Here is a 25,357-nt window from a genome sequence, read left to right as displayed (position 1 = left end):
GAAAATACTCGAGCAAATTTTTAAATAAATTATTTTCCTATGAATAAATACTTAAATAACACAACAGCTCAAATTAAAGTCCTGAAAATCTGTTTCATTTCAGCGCTAATTGTCAGTATATTCCGGGTGAAGTGAAAGCGTTACAAGGAACTGAGTATGTCAGCTGATGTGTTAAAGGATTAAAAAGTACCCTGCCGTTTTTCCCTTTTTTTTCTCTTTTTTTTAAACCCCGTTTTCCTCACAGACAACTAGAGACGCCTAGATGTACTGTACATCGATGAGCCACCTCATTAACTACATAACTACAGGGTAACTAACACTGATTGCCTGTTACAATGCAGTGTTCATCTGGGATACTTTGGGTGCTGGCACTGGGTGGTGTTTTGACACTTACCAACCCACCTGGACATTGTTGCAGACCAGTCATGCATCCCATCGCAGTTACACTCCCCAGTAACAGCAGCCTCTACAAGTGGATGAAAACCAGACCACAAAAACTGCTCAACAAAGGTATTAAGCTACTTTCCCCAACAAAACAAGCCCACTGAGAATCCAGAGCACACCTGATCTATGGAGGTCCCAGGCAGCCAACAGGACCTAGAAACCAATCCACTGTTAACATCCCAGTGGTAGACTCCAGGAGAACACGTCCTACTGTATTTCAGTACCCCCAATGCATGACAACTAATGTGACCAGATCCAAATAAACGTAGGACCAAATAAATGTGGGACAAAGTGCAGTGACTATAAGGGAGAATGACATGGACATGTTACTCGTACTGAGCAATGGGTTAAAAATGTGCTATATCTGACTCAAACACACACACAATATGTAAGCTAAAGCTTGAGAATCAACCACTCCGTATCGCCATATAACCCCAACAGACCACTTCAGTCTCAGAATGCTGGCTTACTCATGGTTCCTTGGGCATTTGAAAGTAGAAAGGGAGGCAGAGTCTTTGGCTTTCAAGCCTCTCTTCTATGGAACCAGCTCCCAGTTTGGATTCGGGAGATTTTGTTACCCTGCAATAGGTTTATGGTTCTGGGGGCTTTCCATGATACACAGAGTGTTTCTTCTTCACTCATCTTTTTTCGCTCTCCTTGTATTTGTACACTACTCTGCATCATTAAATATTAATACTTTCTGTCTCTCTCCCACAGCCTGTCTTTGTCCTGTCTCCCTCCAGTCATTCACACACACACACAGGGTCAGTTCAAGTGGCTGCCCCTCCGTGAACTTGGTTCTGCTGGAGGTTTCTTCCTGTAAAAGGAGAGCTTTTCCTTCCCACTGTCGCCAAGTGCTAATTGTTGGGGTTTTCTATGTGTTATTGTAGGGTTCTTACCTTACAGTATAAAGCACCTTGAGGAGGTTGTTCTTGTGATCTGGCGGTATATCAATAAAATTGAATTGACTGTGAAGCACAAATATGCTGTATTTATTTAAATTTCTTTCTCTCTCTTTTTTTTTAGTATACACACTTCTGTAGTCCCCCTTAATCTGGACATAACTGTTGAAAGTGTCATCTATTTCACATGCTATCCGATGGTTAAGTGATGACGTGACAAATCCTACTTCCGGGCCTAAAGTAGTCTGCGTTTAATATGGCTTTTGTGTTGTTAACATGTTTAATGTTTTGTATTTTCTTCTATTTAATCTCAAAAAGCTCCTAAAACAGTCAGTGATCACTGTTGACCTCCCTCTGCTTTTATTACCGCTAATCATTTATTTAAGCTCAGTTTTTAAAACCTTAGAATGTAACTGCAGCCCAGCCCATGCAGCAGTATATGAATGACTAACCTCGTATTGTGGATGGATTATCTCAGTTGTTCTCCTGGCTGAAGTTTGGTCCTTTTACAGCATCCTGCCATGCGATTACATTTGTTCCTGACCACCGAGAACACTCACGTTAACTTTTATCGAGTGGGAAAAAAGTTAGCTTGTTTATATTATGCTAACATAGCTGTGTTGCTAGCGGTCACATAGCACATCATTATATACCAGCTAGCCCAACTTCAGTAACCCTACAAACGTCACTGCTGTTTAGCTTTCTGTCTTCATTTATGTTGGAAGTGATAGCAGAGCTGTACGTTTTCATTTGTTTCCAAAACCCGGCAGTCAGGACATGCTATATTGTATTTAGATAGAAGCTAGCGAGCTAACTCCCTGCTAACTTCTAACTCCGTTAAATGTCATAAATTCCGTTTTCATGGATGCCTGGATGTTAAACTCAATTGTTACACCTGGTAGAGCAGAACGCTGATCATTTTATTAAAGATGAAAGACTTTAGACAGTTTTTCAACGCTTAGTAATGCCATAGTTAACGTTTGATATATGGACCTGCAGCAGAGTTTAGGTCCAGACAGGCTAGTGACCTCAGACTGAACAAGGAGACGACTAAGCTCCAGTTACATCAGTGCAAGTAAACAAACAATATATATAAGAAGAGTAAGAAAATAAATATACACTTTAGGACTAGGGATAAAGGGATCAATAACAATTTAAAATTTACAGTTTGATGATTTAAAGTCTCACACACAACCGAAAGGGGAGGAGGGGGCGGCTGCTTCCAAATAGAGCGCATTTCATTCATAATGATGTAAATCCAAGCCCATTATGTATTCATGATTTGAATCCTGGGTTGTGTGAAATCTCAGAAATGCACCCTAGACAAAGTGAATCTGTGAAAGGTGTGTTAGATCATGTTGTGGTGATCCTTGGGTTGAGGGATGGGTGTTCATACTGCAGTGCAAAATTAAAACCAATGGAAGATGGACAAGAAAAGTTCAAAGCCATCAGGTCCTCAGTTTAGAAAAAAGAGAAAAGAAGAGGAGGAGAAACGAGCAAAAGATACAGGTAAGCAGATGTGTCATTGGATAATGGCAGGTCATCCTGAAACAATCAGAATCAAAATACTTTATTAATCCCTAAGGAAATTATGTGGATTACAGTTGCTCCAAGAAGAAATGGTAAAAATAGTAACAGTAACGGACTAAACTCCAAACAATACATTATATTACAGATTTTAATATTAATTAGTCATTGTCAATTGTTGATTTGTTCTGTTCTCATTGTATGACGAATTATGATGGCTGTTTGGTAGCCGTTTGCATACTATGCATACTCTCTCTCTCTCTTCATATGTGTGTGTGTGTACAACAGCTTTATGTTAATGTACAAATATGTTTATGTGGTTTCCATGGTTTTTGCATCTTCTTTAAGTGCGCGTCATTCCATCTCGGATTTGGACAAGACTGGTAAGCTCTCAACTTGCTCTCCGTCTGATATGATCAGGGTTTTTTGTGTGTTTTCTTGAGGTTTTGCGACGCTGCGTGTTAAAGGCCTAGCAGCCGTCATTTAGCCAATGTGAGCCACTCTGTAAGAGCAGGTGGGAGGGAACAGCTGCTTCTGTTGTAAACGTGCTTCCGACTTGGAAATTTCCTCGGTCGAGTGGGTTATCTGGCATTTCCCCTCTTGAGTTTTCTAAACACTAATTTTTGTCGATATTTTAAGTTTGTTAGTTGGACAGAGTTAAATTAGATGTCGAAAGTTACTCTTGTCTACTGGTGTTTGTTATTTAAAAGGAATCTGACAAGATGATTCAAATAAAAACAAACGGTCAAAAACTAATATTTGGCTCTCACTTATGCTAGTCTGTTTTTGAATGTAAACAAATCATCCAATCTAACACAATTTCTGATACTTGTTTGCTGAAAGTTTAGGCGATGGTATGAGGGCAGTGTTTAATATAGCGTTATTTAACTATAAGCTATAAGAGACTTAGAGCTTTTTATTGTCATTGTGCAGTTTTTTGCACAGCGAAATTGGGTATAATCTGTTAATGTGGCTTTTGTATTTAGTTGTTGTTGTCCAAACTCACTGTACTGCTACCTAACCAGTGTAGGATTGATGTAGTATTTAAGTTTTCTTTCCCTTTCCCTTTTTCCAAAATAACAATGAGTTGTTGTTGTTTTTTTTGTTTTGTTTTGTTTTCAGTTCATAAACATATGTGTCTATGTTCCTAATGCAGCTATGAACAATGACCATAGTTGACAGATCTTCAGAAAAGTCTGACCACGAGTCAGCCGGACTCGGACCTGGAGCTGCTGTGTACAACAGTACACCCTCCTCTGAGGACCAGCCCAAGGACCAAGGGGCTGGTCCTCAGAGTACACCCTCCTCTGAGGACCAGCCCAAGGACCAAGGGGCTGGTCCTCAGAGTACACCCTCCTCTGAGGACCAGCCCAAGGACCAAGGTCAGAGCAAAGCCTGGCTTTTTTTCAAAATGTCTTTTTAAGCTGTTTGAAGATTTTTATTGTCAGACAGAATAGTTTTCCAACCAGTTTTAGCAAATATGGAACCACACTTTTTAGCCATTATTTACCCATATTTGTCAGAATTGGTTTTAGTAACGTACAGCTAATCTTTTTGCTTCTGCTTTCACACAAGTTTGACAACTGCTTTTGTGGGTGTTGTGTTGCTGCTTCCCTTCTCCGTTCATTCATCCAGTTATGTAATGCATCCAGCTTTGCATGATCAGTCACTTCAGCTCGTGATGCAATTGCTGTTTTTATATAAAGACCGGCAGCCCAACTTGTTTAGCAGAAACAAAGGAGAAGGCAAATTGTCCTATCTTTCTTCCTGAGGCTGTTTAGGAGTTTTTCACAGTGGCCAGAATCACATTATATAACTGTTAATAGTTGTAGCTATTACTGTGATGTCCTGACATGACTTTGCCATGTGCCAGTGTGTGGTTGTATAAGTAAGGTGGCATTAAATTATCTCCTTTTTAAAATGTATTGAAACAGATTTTTAGTAATAATTGTGGCTCTGTGTGTCAGTGATCAGCAGTGGCGATGGAATTGACTTGCCCCAGAAGGTGCTGTTCTCACCAGATCGGCTCAGCCTAAATTGGGCCCAGGTTCACCTCATTGGTGCAGGCCTCCAGAACATGGGGAACACCTGCTTCCTCAACTCAGCCCTGCAGTGTCTCAGCTACACCCCTCCTTTAGCAAACTACATGCTGACGCGGGAGCACTCCAAAACATGTAAGTTTATTTCACCAACAGTGGTGTTACGCAGTCCTGCGCTGATTCTCACATTGTATCACTCCTTACTCACTCAGTATTTTGTCTCTGTCTCTGCTGCAGGTCATGAGCCAGGGTTCTGTATGATGTGTACCATGCAAAACCACATCATTCAGGTTTTTACCAACTCTGGGAATGTCATTAAGCCCATTGGTGTACTCAATGAGCTTGGGTGTAAGTGGATGACTGTTGTTGCTGTGCTCTGTGCAAAGTGTTTACCTATATTTTAATGATAGGAGGCGCTGTGTGACTGTTTACCTTTTGTAATTTTGGAGGGAAATAATCTGGAGGGATTTTGAATTCTGTTTTTAAATAAGTGTAAACTTGCATTTAACTGTGGTATCCTTTACAATAATTCACCTCCTGCTTTGTTTTTTGGTTCTGTTTTTCCTCGTTCCCCTCACACAGGGATTGCAAACCACTTCCGCTATGGAAGCCAGGAAGATGCTCATGAATTCCTGCGGTGCACAGTGGATGCTATGCAAAGGTCCTGCTTACCTGGAACCAAGTGAGTGTCATTTTACATTGCATGCATTCTAAACAAGTTAAACACACAAAAATATTTTTACTTGGGCTTGACAGTGTTTGCACTTTATTATGTAGTAAGATCCATAATTAGCTACGTAGAGGTAACACCGTGACAGTAGGAGAATATGAAATAAATCCTTTATCCTGTTTTTCAGGAAGTGCAGTTTATACTAGTTCCTTTTAACTATTAATGCTTCAATTGCTGAGAGTATTTTTCAGAAATGCAGATTCCTCAGTCTCTTGCCTGACTGACACCTCAGTTTACATACTAGGCAAGCCACTTGATATAATACCTCATTATTATATCAAGTTTTTTAATGAACTTGACTGCTCCAACACAGAAAGTATTCTTACACTGGGTGTGGTAGCTTGTTTTGGTAACAGGGCTTGAAAAGATCAGAAGCGGCTTAAACGTGTAGTAAAACAGGTGTCTGGGATTATGGCAGAGAGCTGCCAGACTTAGTGTCTAGTATAGATTTCTTCTGAGGCAACAGGGTAAGCAGTGTGAGCAGGAGCACTCAACCCCTCAGGTCATCTCTTATTCACCCTAATGGCATTAGTGCTATTATTGCAGCAGCAAAATTCAGAAAATCCAGGTTTTTCTATGTGTTACTATAGAGCTTCGAAGTCTATGTGCACATTTAACCAAAACTACACGTTTAACAGATGCACTGGGCTGAGTGTTGTGCTTCTTGTTAGACTCCTAAAAATAATTTATTAATTCATTTCTTTTTTTAAGAACCTAAAGTGTCAATTCTCATCAAATCAATTCTTCCCGTGTAGCAGCAGATGGCCTCTTAAGTAATTAATCGTGCTCCAATTCCTCCTATTGTCTTTTCTGCTACTTGAATACTGTAAAGTGATTGTCTGGTTCCAAAATGCTAAAAAATAAATGGTCAGTCAGTTAATTGTTGCACTGTCCTTATTAGTTAACTTTTGTGCTTTATCTTTTTATTATAGATTGGACAGGCAAACGCAGGCAACCTCTTTCATCCATCAAGTGTTTGGCGGGTACCTAAGATCCAGAGGTAAGTCACTGTTTTTTAAGGTTTGATTTATTTTTCTTTTATTTGTCTTTTTATGTCTTACAGCTTGTGTGATACTCATAGCACTGATTTCTGTTTCAGTTAAATGTTTAAACTGCAAAGCTGTCTCAGATACATTTGACCCTTTTCTGGATGTCACTCTGGAAATTAAGGTAATTGGACAACATTCAAAGTGACGTTGCTACTATGTATTCTCTGCATTATGGAGTGTGAGGTTTTTCCTCTCTCTCTCTGTTCATATAGACTGCTCCAAATGTCTCCAAAGCTCTGGAGCAGTTTGTCAAGCCAGAACAGCTGGGTGGTGAAAATGCTTATAAATGCACCAAGTAAGTCAAAGAGATGCCAAACCATGATGAGTTTTAGTGTTTAGGTGTGATTTTTGTCAACAAGCTGAATGTTTGTTTCCTTCAGGTGCAACAAAATGGTAACGGCCTCAAAAAGATTTACAATCCATCGCAGCGCCAATGTGCTCACCATCTCACTCAAACGCTTTGCAGACTTCAGTGGAGGCAAAATCACAAAGGCAAATGGCCAATAGTGTCTGCTTAAGTCATAAAGATACATGACAGATGCTTTGTTTTATTATAAAACAGGATATTTGCATGTAATGTTTGAATTTTTTTGTTTGGTGGTCATCAGGATGTGAAGTATTTGGAGCATCTGGATCTGCGGCCCTTCATGTCGCAGTCCCACGGGGAGCCCCAGCTCTACAGGCTGTATGCTGTGCTGGTTCACTCTGGATTGAGTTGTCATACTGGACACTATTTCTGCTATATTAAGGTACTGGCTGTGCCCGAATCTGTTTGAATGCTGCTGTTGCGTAGTACAAACAAACAAACACCATAAACAACACATTTCAGCAGAAAACTACTTTGTATGCATTGAAAGAAAGAAAAAAAAGACCCCTATATAACCATAAGATTCTTCTTTTTAGCTCAAATTCAATTCAGAAACTGAATCTGCTGTGTCACATCTCTCTCATTCTGTCTCACAGGCCAGCAATGAGCAGTGGTTTCAGATGAATGACTCGTCCGTGTCAGTCAGTGACATTAGCACTGTTCTCAACCAGCAGGCCTATGTCCTCTTCTACATCAAGTGAGTAAACATCGGTATTTTTAAACATTCTAGGCTTATTCCTTCAGTAGAACTTTTCCCATCATTATTTAATAATGTAGACATGTTTATTCTCACTTTTCTTGTAGAAAATGTATTATTATAACCTAATGTTATAATGTTGATGCTTTGTCATGGTTAATATTCTTTTTTCCATGTCATCAGGTGCACAGATGTGGGAAAAACTGGGGACTACAGCCACTTGAACCATAACGCTGGCATATCTGGTCAGGCATCTCCCCAGCCGGTGGTGAGCCCACGCACCATCGCCACCATGCCTCACAACAGTGTTGGCTTCATAGGTCCCCAGCTGCCACCACACATGAACAAGGTACTTCCTCACCTGAGGGTACTGATAATGTTGTTGTTTTTGTTAAACCCAGTGTTTCATGCAAAATACATTTGTACCTTTCAATTGTGTCTGTTTGAAAAGAATGAAATGATATCATATATTCCTTATTGGCCTACATTTGTACAAAATTCCAAATTATATACACAAAGTCATAGAAATCACTGCTCCAATTGGTCATCATGATTTTAATATTCTCTTTTTCCATAACAATGAAATACGCCTTGGACAAATATGACACGTCAATATTTCATTAGTGTTGTCACATCACATCCTGTAAGCATCGTCTGTCTGTGTCCTTTCTCTGGAAATTAATATTTCCAGCCAATATAGGCAATCCATCAACATGGCTGGAGAGTTGGTAGTTATATGCAGTCTGTATAAGTGTGGTTAATCCAATGAAGATTTGTAAGGAGATGGCAGTTACTGTGAATTTACAGCAGTTACACAGTGATTAGTAATAAACAGAGCCAGTGAGAGTGAGTGGATATAAGAAAGTCAGTGACTCAGGTGTGTCGATTGGTTCTGTTTGTGAGACTGGAGGAGACGTAGAAATCTTTTGTTTTAAATCTTAGTTAGGAAGATTCCTGTTTGAAAACAAGCACTTTTTGTGAGAAATACAAGAAGTACATCTGCAGAAAGCACACAGTTACATTCTGTCCATCATGTGGACAAAATCGAAAATGTTGAGCATTGAAAAACTGAGAACGTTGGGCAAGTTCAAAATACGTGTTTGTAAGAACGAAAAACCAAATTGTTCCTAAAATAGTTATGGAAAGTCACTGTTGTATGTCTGTGTTCTACATGTTTATCTGATGGAAAATAAAGGTGCTATTGTTTTATTGCAGTTTCTTGACAATTCTGAGTGGATTTACACAGTATGGGTCAAAATGACCCGCAACAAAATCAATGTCACTTTTTTGTTTTTCAACATAATACAAGGGTTAATTTCCAAAACTTCCATATGATCTTCAATTTGTAGCAGATCCACTATCACACAGCAGCTGGAGCAGTTTCAAATGGAGGTCAGTCCACTGCTGCCACCTGTGGCCAAATACCATAGCCCACTACTAGATTAACTTGCTATGATGACATTGAGTAGAGGCTGAGTGGCTGCACTTACCCCTGGTACATCCAAATCTACCCACAAACATGTTGAAAGATGCAATGGCAGCAATGTGGCTTGTCAACACTGAAAACAATCAGTAAGCAAAGACAACAGGGATCACTTTTTTCTGTTTATTTAACATGCACAACATTTGTAGTCGCCTTCTGCACAGGGGAAGTCCACACACACTGTGTGGTACCACTTTCCACAGAAGGTGCATTCAATCTACAAGACTGAATGAGAAAGTCAGGGTCATTGTCTGACTGTTTATTACTAATCACTGTGTAACTGCTGTACATTCACAGTAACTGCCATCTCCTTACAAATGTTTATTAGATTAACCACACTTATACAGACTGTATATAACAACCAACTCTAAAATGTTTGTGCATGAAACGAATTCAGACGTGCTGCAGATGTGTGTCACAAGTTGATCTGGCTGTAGGCTGTGGCACTTGGCCAGTGGTGGCACTGGTTGACTCGAGTCCATGTTAGTGCACACAAAGTAAACTGCTCGCTTTAGTTGTGAAGCAAAAACGCTGAATTCGGAGAAACAAACCGTGTGAGGGGAACGATAACGACAACAAGAGTCTCCCGATCGTTTACTCTTGTTGTCCTGTGAACAACATCGGCATGGTGTTAATTGTTTGCTGTTTTCGCGATCGCGTCGCGCATGAGGATAACCCTAGGTAAACTCGCCACATTTTTAAACATTTTGTTGTTCAACAGCATCAAGACTGACGGAGTGTGTTTGAGATAACCTCACAAGTGTCACAGATGACACATTTGGCGTTTTTTTGCTAGTCTGTAGGTAGCAGCTCCTGAAACGGAAGTCTGCCACACATCTGTTCGACTAACGCCAGTTGATCTAAACGCCAGTAGATCTGGAACACCGGCAGCCTCGCCTCTGTCAGTGCGCCTCAGGGCGGCTGTGGCTACAATTTAGCTTGCCATCACCAGTGTGTGTGAATGGGTGGATGACTGAACGTGTAAAGTGCTTTGGGGTCCTTAGGGACTAAGTAAAGCGCTATACAAATACAGGCCATTTACTTAATGCTGAAATCTAATCTATTGTATTAAATGGGTATGCTTATAGTTTGGGTAATTTTGTTATGTCAACAAGTTCTGTTTTAAAACTTAATCTCTTGTTAACTGTTCAGATTGCTGAGGTGATTGATGATCGACCTGAGGAAGTGAAACAGATGGAAGTTTTTAGGACCAGCAACAGATGGAAAGCAATTGGAGGTAAATAAGAAGTCACAGAAGTAGGGGGGGATTTGTGCAATATTAAGTTAAGACTGTTGTTTACTATAGTTTTACTTCCTCTCCTAAAAGTGGATCAAAATGATGACACAGAGGAAGGAAATGGAAAAGAACATCAAAATACAGAGGCTGGCTCATTAAGCAGAGGTCTACATGACTCACCCGAGTTGTCTTCAAAGAGAAGAGGACAGGATTCTCCTGTCAAAAAGACCCGGCATGACTCTCCAGACATCTCTCCACCAAAGAGAAGTCGGAAGTACTCTCCGGATGTCTCTCCTCACAGGACAAGACGTCACGACTCTCCTGATGTCTCTCCTCCCAGGAGAAGACGTCATGACTCTCCAGATGTCTCTCCTCCCAGGACTAGACCTCACGACTCTCCAGATGTCTCTCCTCCCAGGAGAAGACGTCATGACTCTCCAGATGTCTCTCCTCCCAGGACTAGACCTCATGACTCTCCAGATGTCTCTCCTCCCAGGACTAGACCTCACGACTCTCCAGATGTCTCTCCTCCCAGGACTAGACCTCACGACTCTCCAGATGTCTCTCCTCCCAAGAGAAGACGTCACGACTCTCCTGTTGTCTCTCCTCCCAAGAGAAGACGTCATGACTCTCCAGATGTCTCTCCTCACAGGACTAGACCTCACGACTCTCCAGATGTCTCTCCTCCCAGGAGAAGACGTCACGACTCTCCTGATGTCTCTCCTCACAGGACTAGACCTCACGACTCTCCAGATGTCTCTCCTCCCAGGAGAAGACGTCATGACTCTCCAGATGTCTCTCCTCCCAGGACTAGACATCACAACTCTCCAGATGTCTCTCCTCCCAAGAGAAGACGTCACGACTCTCCTGATGTCTCTCCTCCCAGGAGAAGACGTCATGACTCTCCAGATGTCTCTCCTCCCAGGAGAAGACGCCATGACTCCCCAGACTTGTCACCACCAAGACAGTGTTCAGGAAAGTCAGAAAAAATGCAAAGTAAAGGTCAGTGATCCATTTAAATTGTAAAGTGGAATCTGGTGTGGCATATGAATAAAAGTAAAAAGCAGAGACCCATTTAACATGAGTTTTGAATTGAAATTTATTTTAAAGACATAGCTTGATCTAATAATAAATCATTAATTTTTGTCCAAAAGGCATTACAAAATGAAAATTAACAAATTAACTGTGTCTTTGTCAGATTCAGCCTCCAACAAAAGCAAGCTCAGCTCATCCTTGTTAAGTAAAAAACGCTCACCGGATCCTCATCGGTCAGCGGTGGCTAAGAAGGGTCAGAATAGACATGATTCAGACTCGGATCCGTCTCCCCCGAGGAAAAGGCCCCTGAAGGGAAACGCCTCAGACTCCGACCAATCTCCCCCAAGGAGGCCCTCAAAAACTAAACGGGGCTCAGACTCTGACCAGTCTCCACCCAGGGGGCAGCCACCGAGTGGAAGGGACTCGGATGGAGATTTGTCACCACCTCGTAGGCCAGGCCAGTCACAGGTAAGCAGACTGTGTTGGAACAAAGATTAATGTCAAATCTGATTTCACTCAAATGTTATATTTTTCAATTGTCTTTTTTTTTTTTATAACCAGTGCCAAAGGATGCTATCTGGTGGAAAGGCAGGCCTGGTTTCTGTGGACATTTTAAGGAAAGAGCAAAAGGAGAACAGACGCAGAGAAAAACACAATCAGCCACTTGAAGGTTTCATCAACTTTTCTCTCTTAAGATTTTTTTACACCCATTGATTGAAGAGCTTCATACAGCTTTGCATCTCATTTCAGCTTATCATCTATATTGTCGTATTTTATTTAGTCCTAAAATTAAATAATGAAGTTTCTACATACTTACCCATTCATCCCCTTTGACCAGATGAATCGCGTAAGGCTCAGACGATTTTCAGAGACAAAAGTGGCAAAAGGAGGGATCTGGATTCAGAGAGAAATGAACAGAAAAAGAAAGCTGGTGAAAAAGCGGCAACAGACGAGAAATACGCTCAGTGGGGAAAACGGTAAATGTGCATGATCATTTCAAATATCACAGTTTATGTGATTATATCCACATAAAAAATTATAAAAGTGGTTCAATGGTTTATGTTAAAATGTATGTATAGGTTGGCACAGATCCAGATGCATCACCAGAAACTTAAGGAAGCGCTGCGCGAAGCCCTTAAGCCACTTGGGGATCTTGACCGCATGTTGAGAGAACAGGAAAGAGAAGGCGATCCTATGGCTGCAATGCGCAGGCGTAAAAAGGACCGTGGCACAAAAACACAAGATATTTAACTCAAAGAGAAGAGGACAGGATTCTCCTGTCAAAAAGACCCGGCATGACTCTCCAGACATCTCTCCACCAAAGAGAAGTCGGAAGTACTCTCCGGATGTCTCTCCTCACAGGACAAGACGTCACGACTCTCCTGATGTCTCTCCTCCCAGGACTAGACCTCACGACTCTCCAGATGTCTCTCCTCCCAGGAGAAGACGTCATGACTCTCCAGATGTCTCTCCTCCCAGGACTAGACCTCATGACTCTCCAGATGTCTCTCCTCCCAGGAGAAGACGTCATGACTCTCCAGATGTCTCTCCTCCCAGGACTAGACCTCACGACTCTCCAGATGTCTCTCCTCCCAGGAGAAGACGTCATGACTCTCCTGATGTCTCTCCTCCCAGGACTAGACCTCATGACTCTCCAGATGTCTCTCCTCCCAAGAGAAGACGTCATGACTCTCCAGATGTCTCTCCTCCCAGGACTAGACCTCACGACTCTCCAGATGTCTCTCCTCCCAGGAGAAGACGTCATGACTCTCCAGATGTCTCTCCTCCCAGGACTAGACCTCACGACTCTCCAGATGTCTCTCCTCCCAGGAGAAGACGTCATGACTCTCCAGATGTCTCTCCTCCCAGGACTAGACCTCATGACTCTCCAGATGTCTCTCCTCCCAAGAGAAGACGTCACGACTCTCCTGTTGTCTCTCCTCCCAAGAGAAGACGTCATGACTCTCCAGATGTCTCTCCTCACAGGACTAGACCTCACGACTCTCCAGATGTCTCTCCTCCCAGGAGAAGACGTCACGACTCTCCTGATGTCTCTCCTCACAGGACTAGACCTCACGACTCTCCAGATGTCTCTCCTCCCAGGAGAAGACGTCATGACTCTCCAGATGTCTCTCCTCCCAGGACTAGACATCACAACTCTCCAGATGTCTCTCCTCCCAAGAGAAGACGTCACGACTCTCCTGATGTCTCTCCTCCCAGGAGAAGACGTCATGACTCTCCAGATGTCTCTCCTCCCAAGAGAAGACGTCACGACTCTCCAGATGTCTCTCCTCCCAGGAGAAGACGCCATGACTCCCCAGACTTGTCACCACCAAGACAGTGTTCAGGAAAGTCAGAAAAAATGCAAAGTAAAGGTCAGTGATCCATTTAAATTGTAAAGTGGAATCTGGTGTGGCATATGAATAAAAGTAAAAAGCAGAGACCCATTTAACATGAGTTTTGAATTGAAATTTATTTTAAAGACATAGCTTGATCTAATAATAAATCTTTAATTTTTGTCCAAAAGGCATTACAAATTGAAAATTAACAAATTAACTGTGTCTTTGTCAGATTCAGCCTCCAACAAAAGCAAGCTCAGCTCATCCTTGTTAAGTAAAAAACGCTCACCGGATCCTCATCGGTCAGCGGTGGCTAAGAAGGGTCAGAATAGACATGATTCAGACTCGGATCCGTCTCCCCCGAGGAAAAGGCCCCTGAAGGGAAACGCCTCAGACTCCGACCAATCTCCCCCAAGGAGGCCCTCAAAAACTAAACGGGGCTCAGACTCTGACCAGTCTCCACCCAGGGGGCAGCCACCGAGTGGAAGGGACTCGGATGGAGATTTGTCACCACCTCGTAGGCCAGGCCAGTCACAGGTAAGCAGACTGTGTTGGAACAAAGATTAATGTCAAATCCGATTTCACTCAAATGTTATATTTTTCAATTGTCTTTTTTTTTTTTATAACCAGGGCCAAAGGATGCTATCTGGTGGAAAGGCAGGCCTGGTTTCTGTGGACATTTTAAGGAAAGAGCAAAAGGAGAACAGACGCAGAGAAAAACACAATCAGCCACTTGAAGGTTTCATCAACTTTTCTCTCTTAAGATTTTTTTACACCCATTGATTGAAGAGCTTCATACAGCTTTGCATCTCATTTCAGCTTATCATCTATATTGTCGTATTTTATTTAGTCCTAAAATTAAATAATGAAGTTTCTACATACTTACCCATTCATCCCCTTTGACCAGATGAATCGCGTAAGGCTCAGACGATTTTCAGAGACAAAAGTGGCAAAAGGAGGGATCTGGATTCAGAGAGAAATGAACAGAAAAAGAAAGCTGGTGAAAAAGCGGCAAGAGACGAGAAATACGCTCAGTGGGGAAAAGGGTAAATGTGCATGATCATTTCAAATATCACAGTTTATGTGATTATATCCACATAAAAAATTATAAAAGTGGTTCAATGGTTTATGTTAAAATGTATGTATAGGTTGGCACAGATCCAGATGCATCAGCAGAAACTTAAGGAAGCGCTGCGCGAAGCCCTTAAGCCACTTGAGGATCTTGACCGCATGTTGAGAGAACAGGAAAGAGAAGGCGATCCTATGGCTGCAATGCGCAGGCGTAAAAAGGACCGTGGCACAAAAACACAAGATATTTAACTCAAAGAGAAGAGGACAGGATTCTCCTGTCAAAAAGACCCGGCATGACTCTCCAGACATCTCTCCACCAAAGAGAAGTCGGAAGTACTCTCCGGATGTCTCTCCTCACAGGACAAGACGTCACGACTCTCCTGATGTCTCTCCTCCCAGGACTAGACCTCACGACTCTCCAGATGTCTCTCCTCCCAGGAGAAGACGTCATGACTCTCCAGATGTCTCTCCTCCCAGGACTAGACCTCACGACTCTCCAGATGTCTCTCCTCCCAGGAGAAGACGTCATGACTCTCCAGATGTCTCTCCTCCCAGGACTAGACCTCACGACTCTCCAGATGTCTCTCCTCCCAGGAGAAGACGTCATGACTCTCCAGATGTCTCTCCTCCCAGGACTAGACCTCACGACTCTCCAGATGTCTCTCCTCCCAGGAGAAGACGTCATGACTCTCCAGATGTCTCTCCTCCCAGGACTAGACCTCATGACTCTCCAGATGTCTCTCCTCCCAAGAGAAGACGTCACGACTCTCCTGTTGTCTCTCCTCCCAAGAGAAGACGTCATGACTCTCCAGATGTCTCTCCTCACAGGACTAGACCTCACGACTCTCCAGATGTCTCTCCTCCCAGGAGAAGACGTCACGACTCTCCTGATGTCTCTCCTCACAGGACTAGACCTCACGACTCTCCAGATGTCTCTCCTCCCAGGAGAAGACGTCATGACTCTCCAGATGTCTCTCCTCCCAGGACTAGACATCACAACTCTCCAGATGTCTCTCCTCCCAAGAGAAGACGTCACGACTCTCCTGATGTCTCTCCTCCCAGGAGAAGACGTCATGACTCTCCAGATGTCTCTCCTCCCAGGAGAAGACGCCATGACTCCCCAGGCTTGTCACCACCAAGACAGTGTTCAGGAAAGTCAGAAAAAATGCAAAGTAAAGGTCAGTGATCCATTTAAATTGTAAAGTGGAATCTGGTGTGGCATATGAATAAAAGTAAAAAGCAGAGACCCATTTAACATGAGTTTTGAATTGAAATTTATTTTAAAGACATAGCTTGATCTAATACTAAATCTTTAATTTTTGTCCAAAAGGCATTACAAAATGAAAATTAACAAATTAACTGTGTCTTTGTCAGATTCAGCCTCCAACAAAAGCAAGCTCAGCTCATCCTTGTTAAGTAAAAAACGCTCACCGGATCCTCATCGGTCAGCGGTGGCTAAGAAGGGTCAGAATAGACATGATTCAGACTCGGATCCGTCTCCCCCGAGGAAAAGGCCCCTGAAGGGAAACGCCTCAGACTCCGACCAATCTCCCCCAAGGAGGCCCTCAAAAACTAAACGGGGCTCAGACTCTGACCAGTCTCCACCCAGGGGGCAGCCACCGAGTGGAAGGGACTCGGATGGAGATTTGTCACCACCTCGTAGGCCAGGCCAGTCACAGGTAAGCAGACTGTGTTGGAACAAAGATTAATGTCAAATCTGATTTCACTCAAATGTTATATTTTTCAATTGTCTTTTTTTTTTTTATAACCAGGGCCAAAGGATGCTATCTGGTGGAAAGGCAGGCCTGGTTTCTGTGGACATTTTAAGGAAAGAGCAAAAGGAGAACAGACGCAGAGAAAAACACAATCAGCCACTTGAAGATTTCATCAACTTTTCTCTCTTAAGATTTTTTTACACCCATTGATTGAAGAGCTTCATACAGCTTTGCATCTCATTTCAGCTTATCATCTATATTGTCGTATTTTATTTAGTCCTAAAATTAAATAATGAAGTTTCTACATACTTACCCATTCATCCCCTTTGACCAGATGAATCGCGTAAGGCTCAGACGATTTTCAGAGACAAAAGTGGCAAAAGGAGGGATCTGGATTCAGAGAGAAATGAACAGAAAAAGAAAGCTGGTGAAAAAGCGGCAAGAGACGAGAAATACGCTCAGTGGGGAAAAGGGTAAATGTGCATGATCATTTCAAATATCACAGTTTATGTGATTATATCCACATAAAAAATTATAAAAGTGGTTCAATGGTTTATGTTAAAATGTATGTATAGGTTGGCACAGATCCAGATGCATCAGCAGAAACTTAAGGAAGCGCTGCGCGAAGCCCTTAAGCCACTTGAGGATCTTGACCGCATGTTGAGAGAACAGGAAAGAGAAGGCGATCCTATGGCTGCAATGCGCAGGCGTAAAAAGGACCGTGGCACAAAAACACAAGATATTTAACTCAAAGAGAAGAGGACAGGATTCTCCTGTCAAAAAGACCCGGCATGACTCTCCAGACATCTCTCCACCAAAGAGAAGTCGGAAGTACTCTCCGGATGTCTCTCCTCACAGGACAAGACGTCACGACTCTCCTGATGTCTCTCCTCCCAGGACTAGACCTCACGACTCTCCAGATGTCTCTCCTCCCAGGAGAAGACGTCATGACTCTCCAGATGTCTCTCCTCCCAGGACTAGACCTCACGACTCTCCAGATGTCTCTCCTCCCAGGAGAAGACGTCATGACTCTCCTGATGTCTCTCCTCCCAGGACTAGACCTCACGACTCTCCAGATGTCTCTCCTCCCAGGAGAAGACGTCATGACTCTCCAGATGTCTCTCCTCCCAGGACTAGACCTCACGACTCTCCAGATGTCTCTCCTCCCAGGAGAAGACGTCATGACTCTCCAGATGTCTCTCCTCCCAGGACTAGACCTCATGACTCTCCAGATGTCTCTCCTCCCAAGAGAAGACGTCACGACTCTCCTGTTGTCTCTCCTCCCAAGAGAAGACGTCATGACTCTCCAGATGTCTCTCCTCACAGGACTAGACCTCACGACTCTCCAGATGTCTCTCCTCCCAGGAGAAGACGTCACGACTCTCCTGATGTCTCTCCTCACAGGACTAGACCTCACGACTCTCCAGATGTCTCTCCTCCCAGGAGAAGACGTCATGACTCTCCAGATGTCTCTCCTCCCAGGACTAGACATCACAACTCTCCAGATGTCTCTCCTCCCAGGAGAAGACGTCACGACTCTCCTGATGTCTCTCCTCCCAGGAGAAGACGTCATGACTCTCCAGATGTCTCTCCTCCCAAGAGAAGACGTCACGACTCTCCAGATGTCTCTCCTCCCAGGAGAAGACGCCATGACTCCCCAGACTTGTCACCACCAAGACAGTGTTCAGGAAAGTCAGAAAAAATGCAAAGTAAAGGTGAGTGATCCATTTAAATTGTAAAGTGGAATCTGGTGTGGCATATGAATAAAAGTAAAAAGCAGAGACCCATTTAACATGAGTTTTGAATTGAAATTTATTTTAAAGACATAGCTTGATCTAATAATAAATCTTTAATTTTTGTCCAAAAGGCATTACAAAATGAAAATTAACAAATTAACTGTGTCTTTGTCAGATTCAGCCTCCAACAAAAGCAAGCTCAGCTCATCCTTGTTAAGTAAAAAACGCTCACCGGATCCTCATCGGTCAGCGGTGGCTAAGAAGGGTCAGAATAGACATGATTCAGACTCGGATCCGTCTCCCCCGAGGAAAAGGCCCCTGAAGGGAAACGCCTCAGACTCCGACCAATCTCCCCCAAGGAGGCCCTCAAAAACTAAACGGGGCTCAGACTCTGACCAGTCTCCACCCAGGGGGCAGCCACCGAGTGGAAGGGACTCGGATGGAGATTTGTCACCACCTCGTAGGCCAGGCCAGTCACAGGTAAGCAGACTGTGTTGGAACAAAGATTAATGTCAAATCCGATTTCACTCAAATGTTATATTTTTCAATTGTCTTTTTTTTTTTTATAACCAGGGCCAAAGGATGCTATCTGGTGGAAAGGCAGGCCTGGTTTCTGTGGACATTTTAAGGAAAGAGCAAAAGGAGAACAGACGCAGAGAAAAACACAATCAGCCACTTGAAGGTTTCATCAACTTTTCTCTCTTAAGATTTTTTTACACCCATTGATTGAAGAGCTTCATACAGCTTTGCATCTCATTTCAGCTTATCATCTATATTGTCGTATTTTATTTAGTCCTAAAATTAAATAATGAAGTTTCTACATACTTACCCATTCATCCCCTTTGACCAGATGAATCGCGTAAGGCTCAGACGATTTTCAGAGACAAAAGTGGCAAAAGGAGGGATCTGAATTCAGAGAGAAATGAACAGAAAAAGAAAGCTGGTGAAAAAGCGGCAAGAGACGAGAAATACGCTCAGTGGGGAAAAGGGTAAATGTGCATGATCATTTCAAATATCACAGTTTATGTGATTATATCCACATAAAAAATTATAAAAGTGGTTCAATGGTTTATGTTAAAATGTATGTATAGGTTGGCACAGATCCAGATGCATCAGCAGAAACTTAAGGAAGCGCTGCGCGAAGCCCTTAAGCCACTTGAGGATCTTGACCGCATGTTGAGAGAACAGGAAAGAGAAGGCGATCCTATGGCTGCAATGCGCAGGCGTAAAAAGGACCGTGGCACAAAAACACAAGATATTTAACTCAAAGAGAAGAGGACAGGATTCTCCTGTCAAAAAGACCCGGCATGACTCTCCAGACATCTCTCCACCAAAGAGAAGTCGGAAGTACTCTCCGGATGTCTCTCCTCACAGGACAAGACGTCACGACTCTCCTGATGTCTCTCCTCCCAGGACTAGACCTCACGACTCTCCAGATGTCTCTCCTCCCAGGAGAAGACGTCATGACTCTCCAGATGTCTCTCCTCCCAGGACTAGACCTCACGACTCTCCAGATGTCTCTCCTCCCAGGAGAAGACGTCATGACTCTCCTGATGTCTCTCCTCCCAGGACTAGACCTCACGACTCTCCAGATGTCTCTCCTCCCAGGAGAAGACGTCATGACTCTCCAGATGTCTCTCCTCCCAGGACTAGACCTCACGACTCTCCAGATGTCTCTCCTCCCAGGAGAAGACGTCATGACTCTCCAGATGTCTCTCCTCCCAGGACTAGACCTCATGACTCTCCAGATGTCTCTCCTCCCAAGAGAAGACGTCACGACTCTCCTGTTGTCTCTCCTCCCAAGAGAAGACGTCATGACTCTCCAGATGTCTCTCCTCACAGGACTAGACCTCACGACTCTCCAGATGTCTCTCCTCCCAGGAGAAGACGTCACGACTCTCCTGATGTCTCTCCTCACAGGACTAGACCTCACGACTCTCCAGATGTCTCTCCTCCCAGGAGAAGACGTCATGACTCTCCAGATGTCTCTCCTCCCAGGACTAGACATCACAACTCTCCAGATGTCTCTCCTCCCAGGAGAAGACGTCACGACTCTCCTGATGTCTCTCCTCCCAGGAGAAGACGTCATGACTCTCCAGATGTCTCTCCTCCCAAGAGAAGACGTCACGACTCTCCAGATGTCTCTCCTCCCAGGAGAAGACGCCATGACTCCCCAGACTTGTCACCACCAAGACAGTGTTCAGGAAAGTCAGAAAAAATGCAAAGTAAAGGTGAGTGATCCATTTAAATTGTAAAGTGGAATCTGGTGTGGCATATGAATAAAAGTAAAAAGCAGAGACCCATTTAACATGAGTTTTGAATTGAAATTTATTTTAAAGACATAGCTTGATCTAATAATAAATCTTTAATTTTTGTCCAAAAGGCATTACAAAATGAAAATTAACAAATTAACTGTGTCTTTGTCAGATTCAGCCTCCAACAAAAGCAAGCTCAGCTCATCCTTGTTAAGTAAAAAACGCTCACCGGATCCTCATCGGTCAGCGGTGGCTAAGAAGGGTCAGAATAGACATGATTCAGACTCGGATCCGTCTCCCCCGAGGAAAAGGCCCCTGAAGGGAAACGCCTCAGACTCCGACCAATCTCCCCCAAGGAGGCCCTCAAAAACTAAACGGGGCTCAGACTCTGACCAGTCTCCACCCAGGGGGCAGCCACCGAGTGGAAGGGACTCGGATGGAGATTTGTCACCACCTCGTAGGCCAGGCCAGTCACAGGTAAGCAGACTGTGTTGGAACAAAGATTAATGTCAAATCTGATTTCACTCAAATGTTATATTTTTCAATTGTCTTTTTTTTTTTTATAACCAGGGCCAAAGGATGCTATCTGGTGGAAAGGCAGGCCTGGTTTCTGTGGACATTTTAAGGAAAGAGCAAAAGGAGAACAGACGCAGAGAAAAACACAATCAGCCACTTGAAGGTTTCATCAACTTTTCTCTCTTAAGATTTTTTTACACCCATTGATTGAAGAGCTTCATACAGCTTTGCATCTCATTTCAGCTTATCATCTATATTGTCGTATTTTATTTAGTCCTAAAATTAAATAATGAAGTTTCTACATACTTACCCATTCATCCCCTTTGACCAGATGAATCGCGTAAGGCTCAGACGATTTTCAGAGACAAAAGTGGCAAAAGCAGGGATCTGGATTCAGAGAGAAATGAACAGAAAAAGAAAGCTGGTGAAAAAGCGGCAAGAGACGAGAAATACGCTCAGTGGGGAAAAGGGTAAATGTGCATGATCATTTCAAATATCACAGTTTATGTGATTATATCCACATAAAAAATTATAAAAGTGGTTCAATGGTTTATGTTAAAATGTATGTATAGGTTGGCACAGATCCAGATGCATCACCAGAAACTTAAGGAAGCGCTGCGCGAAGCCCTTAAGCCACTTGAGGATCTTGACCGCATGTTGAGAGAACAGGAAAGAGAAGGCGATCCTATGGCTGCAATGCGCAGGCGTAAAAAGGACCGTGGCACAAAAACACAAGATATTTAACATTACATATGTTTTATTTTATTTATGACTTTATTTTATTTCACCAGGTCAATCCTTGTAAGAAGCTTTTAAATAGCAGCAGTTTTGCTTTTGCTACTGTTTGTATTTTTATTTATTTGTATGTTTGTTTTGATTTTTGTAGAGAAACCTCGATATAAAGGCCCTGCTCCACCTCCAAACCGGTTCAATATTCCACCGGGGTACCGCTGGGACGGAGTTGACAGGTAGAGTTTGTGCATCGGTGACAGAGGAAAACTGTTGAGGACAGAACTGTAGTTTAATATTGAATGTTTTTAATACACACATCAGTTTGTCATTTTGCACATTAATGGTAAAGAAATTGTGATCATTTTTTTCCACGTCTATATTAAATTTGCGCCTAATTGAATGGATTGTCTTTGGCCTTTTAGCTTGTCGTATCATAATTAATAGGGTTATTTTATTTGTGTCTTGCAGGTCAAATGGTTTTGAACAGAAACGCTACCAGAGGATGGCAGATAAAAAGGCTGTGCAGGAAGCGGCCTATAAATGGAGTGTGGAGGATATGTAAAGGCTTTCAGAAAATGATGAATCTGGAGCAGAGCTAAAGAGCACACCTTCTCAACCTTTATGTATAATTGTTATGCTGTTAGAACAACAAGACTAGATGCATCTACGCAGCAAAAGTTCTTTTTTAAATAAACTACATAGAAGAATTTGTTTCACCTTTCCAAACCCTTTTGATACTGTACCATGTGTATCAGATGGAACTGTACAGAAAAATGAAGTGAAGCATGTTCACAATTTTTGTAAGAAGTTATTCACCGTGGAGCAGAAGCTGTTGTGGTTTCAGTGTTTTATTAAAGAATGTTTTTGTAATGCATTGTCCCAAGAGTGTTCAGGCACCTGTAACTTGGATAGCATTTGACATTCAGTCTTTTTAGATAATTTTATACACTTACCACCCATTTTATTAGGCAACAGTAACTCAAATAACCGCTTGTTACAACCAACATATTTTGGTCCTGGACATAGAAATAGAGACATGTCCCTCATGACTCCAAATGAAACGTAGTGCACAGCAACCAAATGCTGAAAGAGAGTGTCCACAGCTGACTGTCGATGGTATGGTATAGCTGTGAGGCGTTTGTGTACAAGATAAATGCACATTTGAGAGTTCTGTGGTGTAGCTAAAAAAGACTGGCCTACAGAGATGTGAAAAAAGCGGCATTCAAATAAGTCATTCCTTGCCATATTAATCAGGGAGTACATACACTGACAGGATGCTGTGACTCTCACAGTGAGGGAATCAGGTTGGGCTCTAATATTTTTTCTAGCAATGTCCGATTCAGTCTAACATCTGTAAAAGTTTTAAGGCACTTTCCACCAGCACTGTCAAAAAGAATTATGGAAGAATGATTTGTAGAATCAAGGAATCGGTGTCCTGGTTGCACATGCTGGACCAATGGCTTAATAACACAACAATGCTATTGCCTTTAATCTGTCACTATCTATGCTATTGATTATGGTGTAATTATATAAAATTATTATTTTTTTTAAAAAAGTGACAGTATTGTGCAATGAATAAAAAGTTTTATTTATAAACTTTTTATTTTTATAAAAAGTATTATTTATTATTATAATAAACCTTACTTCATATAAACTACACAAAGTGTTCTCTAAGTACGGAGACATCCAGCGGCTCCGGCTGGTCCGGGACATTGTCACGGGTTTCTCCAAAAGATATGCCTTCATTGAGTACAAAGAGGAGCGATCTGTGGTCGGGACAGCTAACAAGCTGGTGGTCGACCAGCATGAAGTGTTCGTGGATTTTGAGCAAGAGAGGACTCTTAAAGGATGGGTGCCGCGGCGGCTCGGCGGCGGGCTTGGAGGGAAAAAGGAATCCGGACAGCTGCGGTTCGGCGGCAGGGACAGGCCTTTCCGTAAACCCATCAATCTCGGGGTAGACCCGGTGCAGGAACGAGGTGGTGGTGGTGGTGGTGGAGGGAGGGAGTGGGGCAGACCAAGCGGGAGAGCCAGAGACGATCGGGACCGACACAGAACAGAAGAGTGGGGCAACAGAGGAAGGAGAGATGACCGGGACAGAGGCCGAGAGTGGGATGACCGCAGGCACGGAGACAGGAGCAGGCACCGGGACCGGAGATGAAGCATGTGGCTGCACTTCAGCGGTACTGCAAGACTGACGGATGGTTCAAAGCACAGCTGAAGGCTTTCAAAGGAGGACAGTGAATGAGTGTGTGACTTGGATAACTGTTTGTGTGAAAGGTTACTTTTTTGTATGCTGATATTCTTCAGATTGTACTGTATGGTAATCAGGACTCTGCCTGTGGCTGTCATATTCAGTTCTTCTCAGGGAAGTCTCAGGAATGACAAAGTAGGGTTGTTGTGATGCATTGAGTTTTTCCTTTCCAGTCACCTTTCTCACTCACTATGTATTAATAGACCTCTCTGCATTGAATCATATCTGTTATTAACCTCTGTCTCTCTTCCACAGCATGTCTTTATCCTGTCTTCCTTCTCTCACCCCAACCGGTCGCAGCAGATGGCCCCGCCCCTCCCTGAGCCTGGTTCTGCCGGAGGTTTCTTCCTGTTAAAAGGGAGTTTTTCCTTCCCACTGTCGCCAAAGTGCTTGCTCATAGGGGGTCATATGATTGTTGGGTTTTTCTCTATGAAGCGCCTTGAGGCGACTTTTGTTGTGATTTGGCGCTATATAAATAAAATTGAATTGAATTGAATTGAAATTGTGTTTTGTTGGGGTTTTTTTTTTTTTACAAGTCTTTATTCTAGCGAAAAAATTACAATACGGGTGGTGTCCAGCCAAATGAGGCTTACATCCCGGATGTCAAACATGAGCGCCAGCAGCCAGAATCACTGCTTAAGAGTCCAATTGGATTGCTTTGGGAAATCGGAACTGTACTTTTATACAGTTATCATAAATATTATTACCCCACATATACAATTCAAATTTTATTTCTTGCAATTTAAGTCCCAACAGACTTTTTTCCCCATTTACTACAGAATGTTGTTTATCATTTAGATAAACTGAGACAAACAAAACTGCATTTCTTTTTCTGATATTAAGATATTCCAGGGATTAAATGCATAGTTAAACTTCTTTTCACTGACAGAAAGGGAAGTTTCGCTGGTCCGGCCCACTCAAGGTCAAAGGCTATATGTGACTCGCAATGTAAAATGAGTTTGCAGTTTTGTTTTGTTTTTAAAAAAGCATAAGTTTAAGAGCACATTGTCAGCCCCATTTCTTTAAAAAAAAAAAGTAAATCAGATTATATCATAAACAATAAAATTCGTCATTGTTTTGAAATCTAAGGTGTTACTGTTTGTCAAAGTGTTGCAACATGTTTAAGATTTCCCAAGTTGGGTAGTTTTCCAGTGTAGCCTCATGTGACCCCTGTTTTCAGAGTTGGTAATGATGTGTTGTGCAAGATTTATACTTGAGGGAAGAAAACTCAG

The 25,357-nt window shown here is 42.7% G+C and overlaps 3 protein-coding genes across 3 annotated transcripts; all 3 read left to right on the top strand.

The window, feature by feature from the left end:
• Window positions 1-4,029: 4,029 nt before the first annotated feature.
• Window positions 4,030-12,038, top strand: LOC143420823 (uncharacterized). Its single transcript, XM_076889151.1, has 14 exons — window positions 4,030-4,255; window positions 4,841-5,047; window positions 5,150-5,260; window positions 5,495-5,594; window positions 6,575-6,642; window positions 6,742-6,812; window positions 6,904-6,986; window positions 7,072-7,183; window positions 7,300-7,440; window positions 7,655-7,755; window positions 7,939-8,104; window positions 10,391-10,475; window positions 10,566-11,477; window positions 11,674-12,038. Exons 1-14 carry the CDS (start codon window positions 4,039-4,041, stop codon window positions 12,006-12,008), a joined length of 2,709 nt encoding a protein of 902 aa, XP_076745266.1. The 5' UTR covers window positions 4,030-4,038; the 3' UTR covers window positions 12,009-12,038.
• A 382-nt stretch (window positions 12,039-12,420) lies between these two features.
• Window positions 12,421-17,886, top strand: LOC143420718 (uncharacterized). The gene is made up of 9 exons (XM_076888829.1): window positions 12,421-12,487; window positions 12,680-13,885; window positions 14,082-14,386; window positions 14,480-14,588; window positions 14,757-14,895; window positions 14,998-16,098; window positions 16,295-16,599; window positions 16,693-17,108; window positions 17,211-17,886. Exons 1-6 carry the CDS (start codon window positions 12,421-12,423, stop codon window positions 15,167-15,169), a joined length of 1,998 nt encoding a protein of 665 aa, XP_076744944.1. The 3' UTR covers window positions 15,170-16,098; window positions 16,295-16,599; window positions 16,693-17,108; window positions 17,211-17,886.
• Window positions 16,033-22,744, top strand: LOC112435438 (uncharacterized). The gene is made up of 12 exons (XM_076888828.1): window positions 16,033-16,075; window positions 16,301-16,599; window positions 16,693-16,771; window positions 16,970-17,108; window positions 17,211-17,344; window positions 18,553-18,851; window positions 18,945-19,053; window positions 19,553-20,602; window positions 20,799-21,103; window positions 21,197-21,305; window positions 22,029-22,110; window positions 22,343-22,744. Exons 1-12 carry the CDS (start codon window positions 16,033-16,035, stop codon window positions 22,434-22,436), a joined length of 2,742 nt encoding a protein of 913 aa, XP_076744943.1. The 3' UTR covers window positions 22,437-22,744.
• The last annotated feature ends 2,613 nt before the right edge of the window (window positions 22,745-25,357 follow it).

This window comes from Maylandia zebra, linkage group LG10, assembly GCF_041146795.1.
Source record: "Maylandia zebra isolate NMK-2024a linkage group LG10, Mzebra_GT3a, whole genome shotgun sequence".
NCBI classification, from domain to species: Eukaryota; Metazoa; Chordata; class Actinopteri; order Cichliformes; family Cichlidae; genus Maylandia; species Maylandia zebra.
Note: the sequence above shows the minus strand (reverse complement) of the source record. Positions and strands in the feature narration are given on the sequence as shown.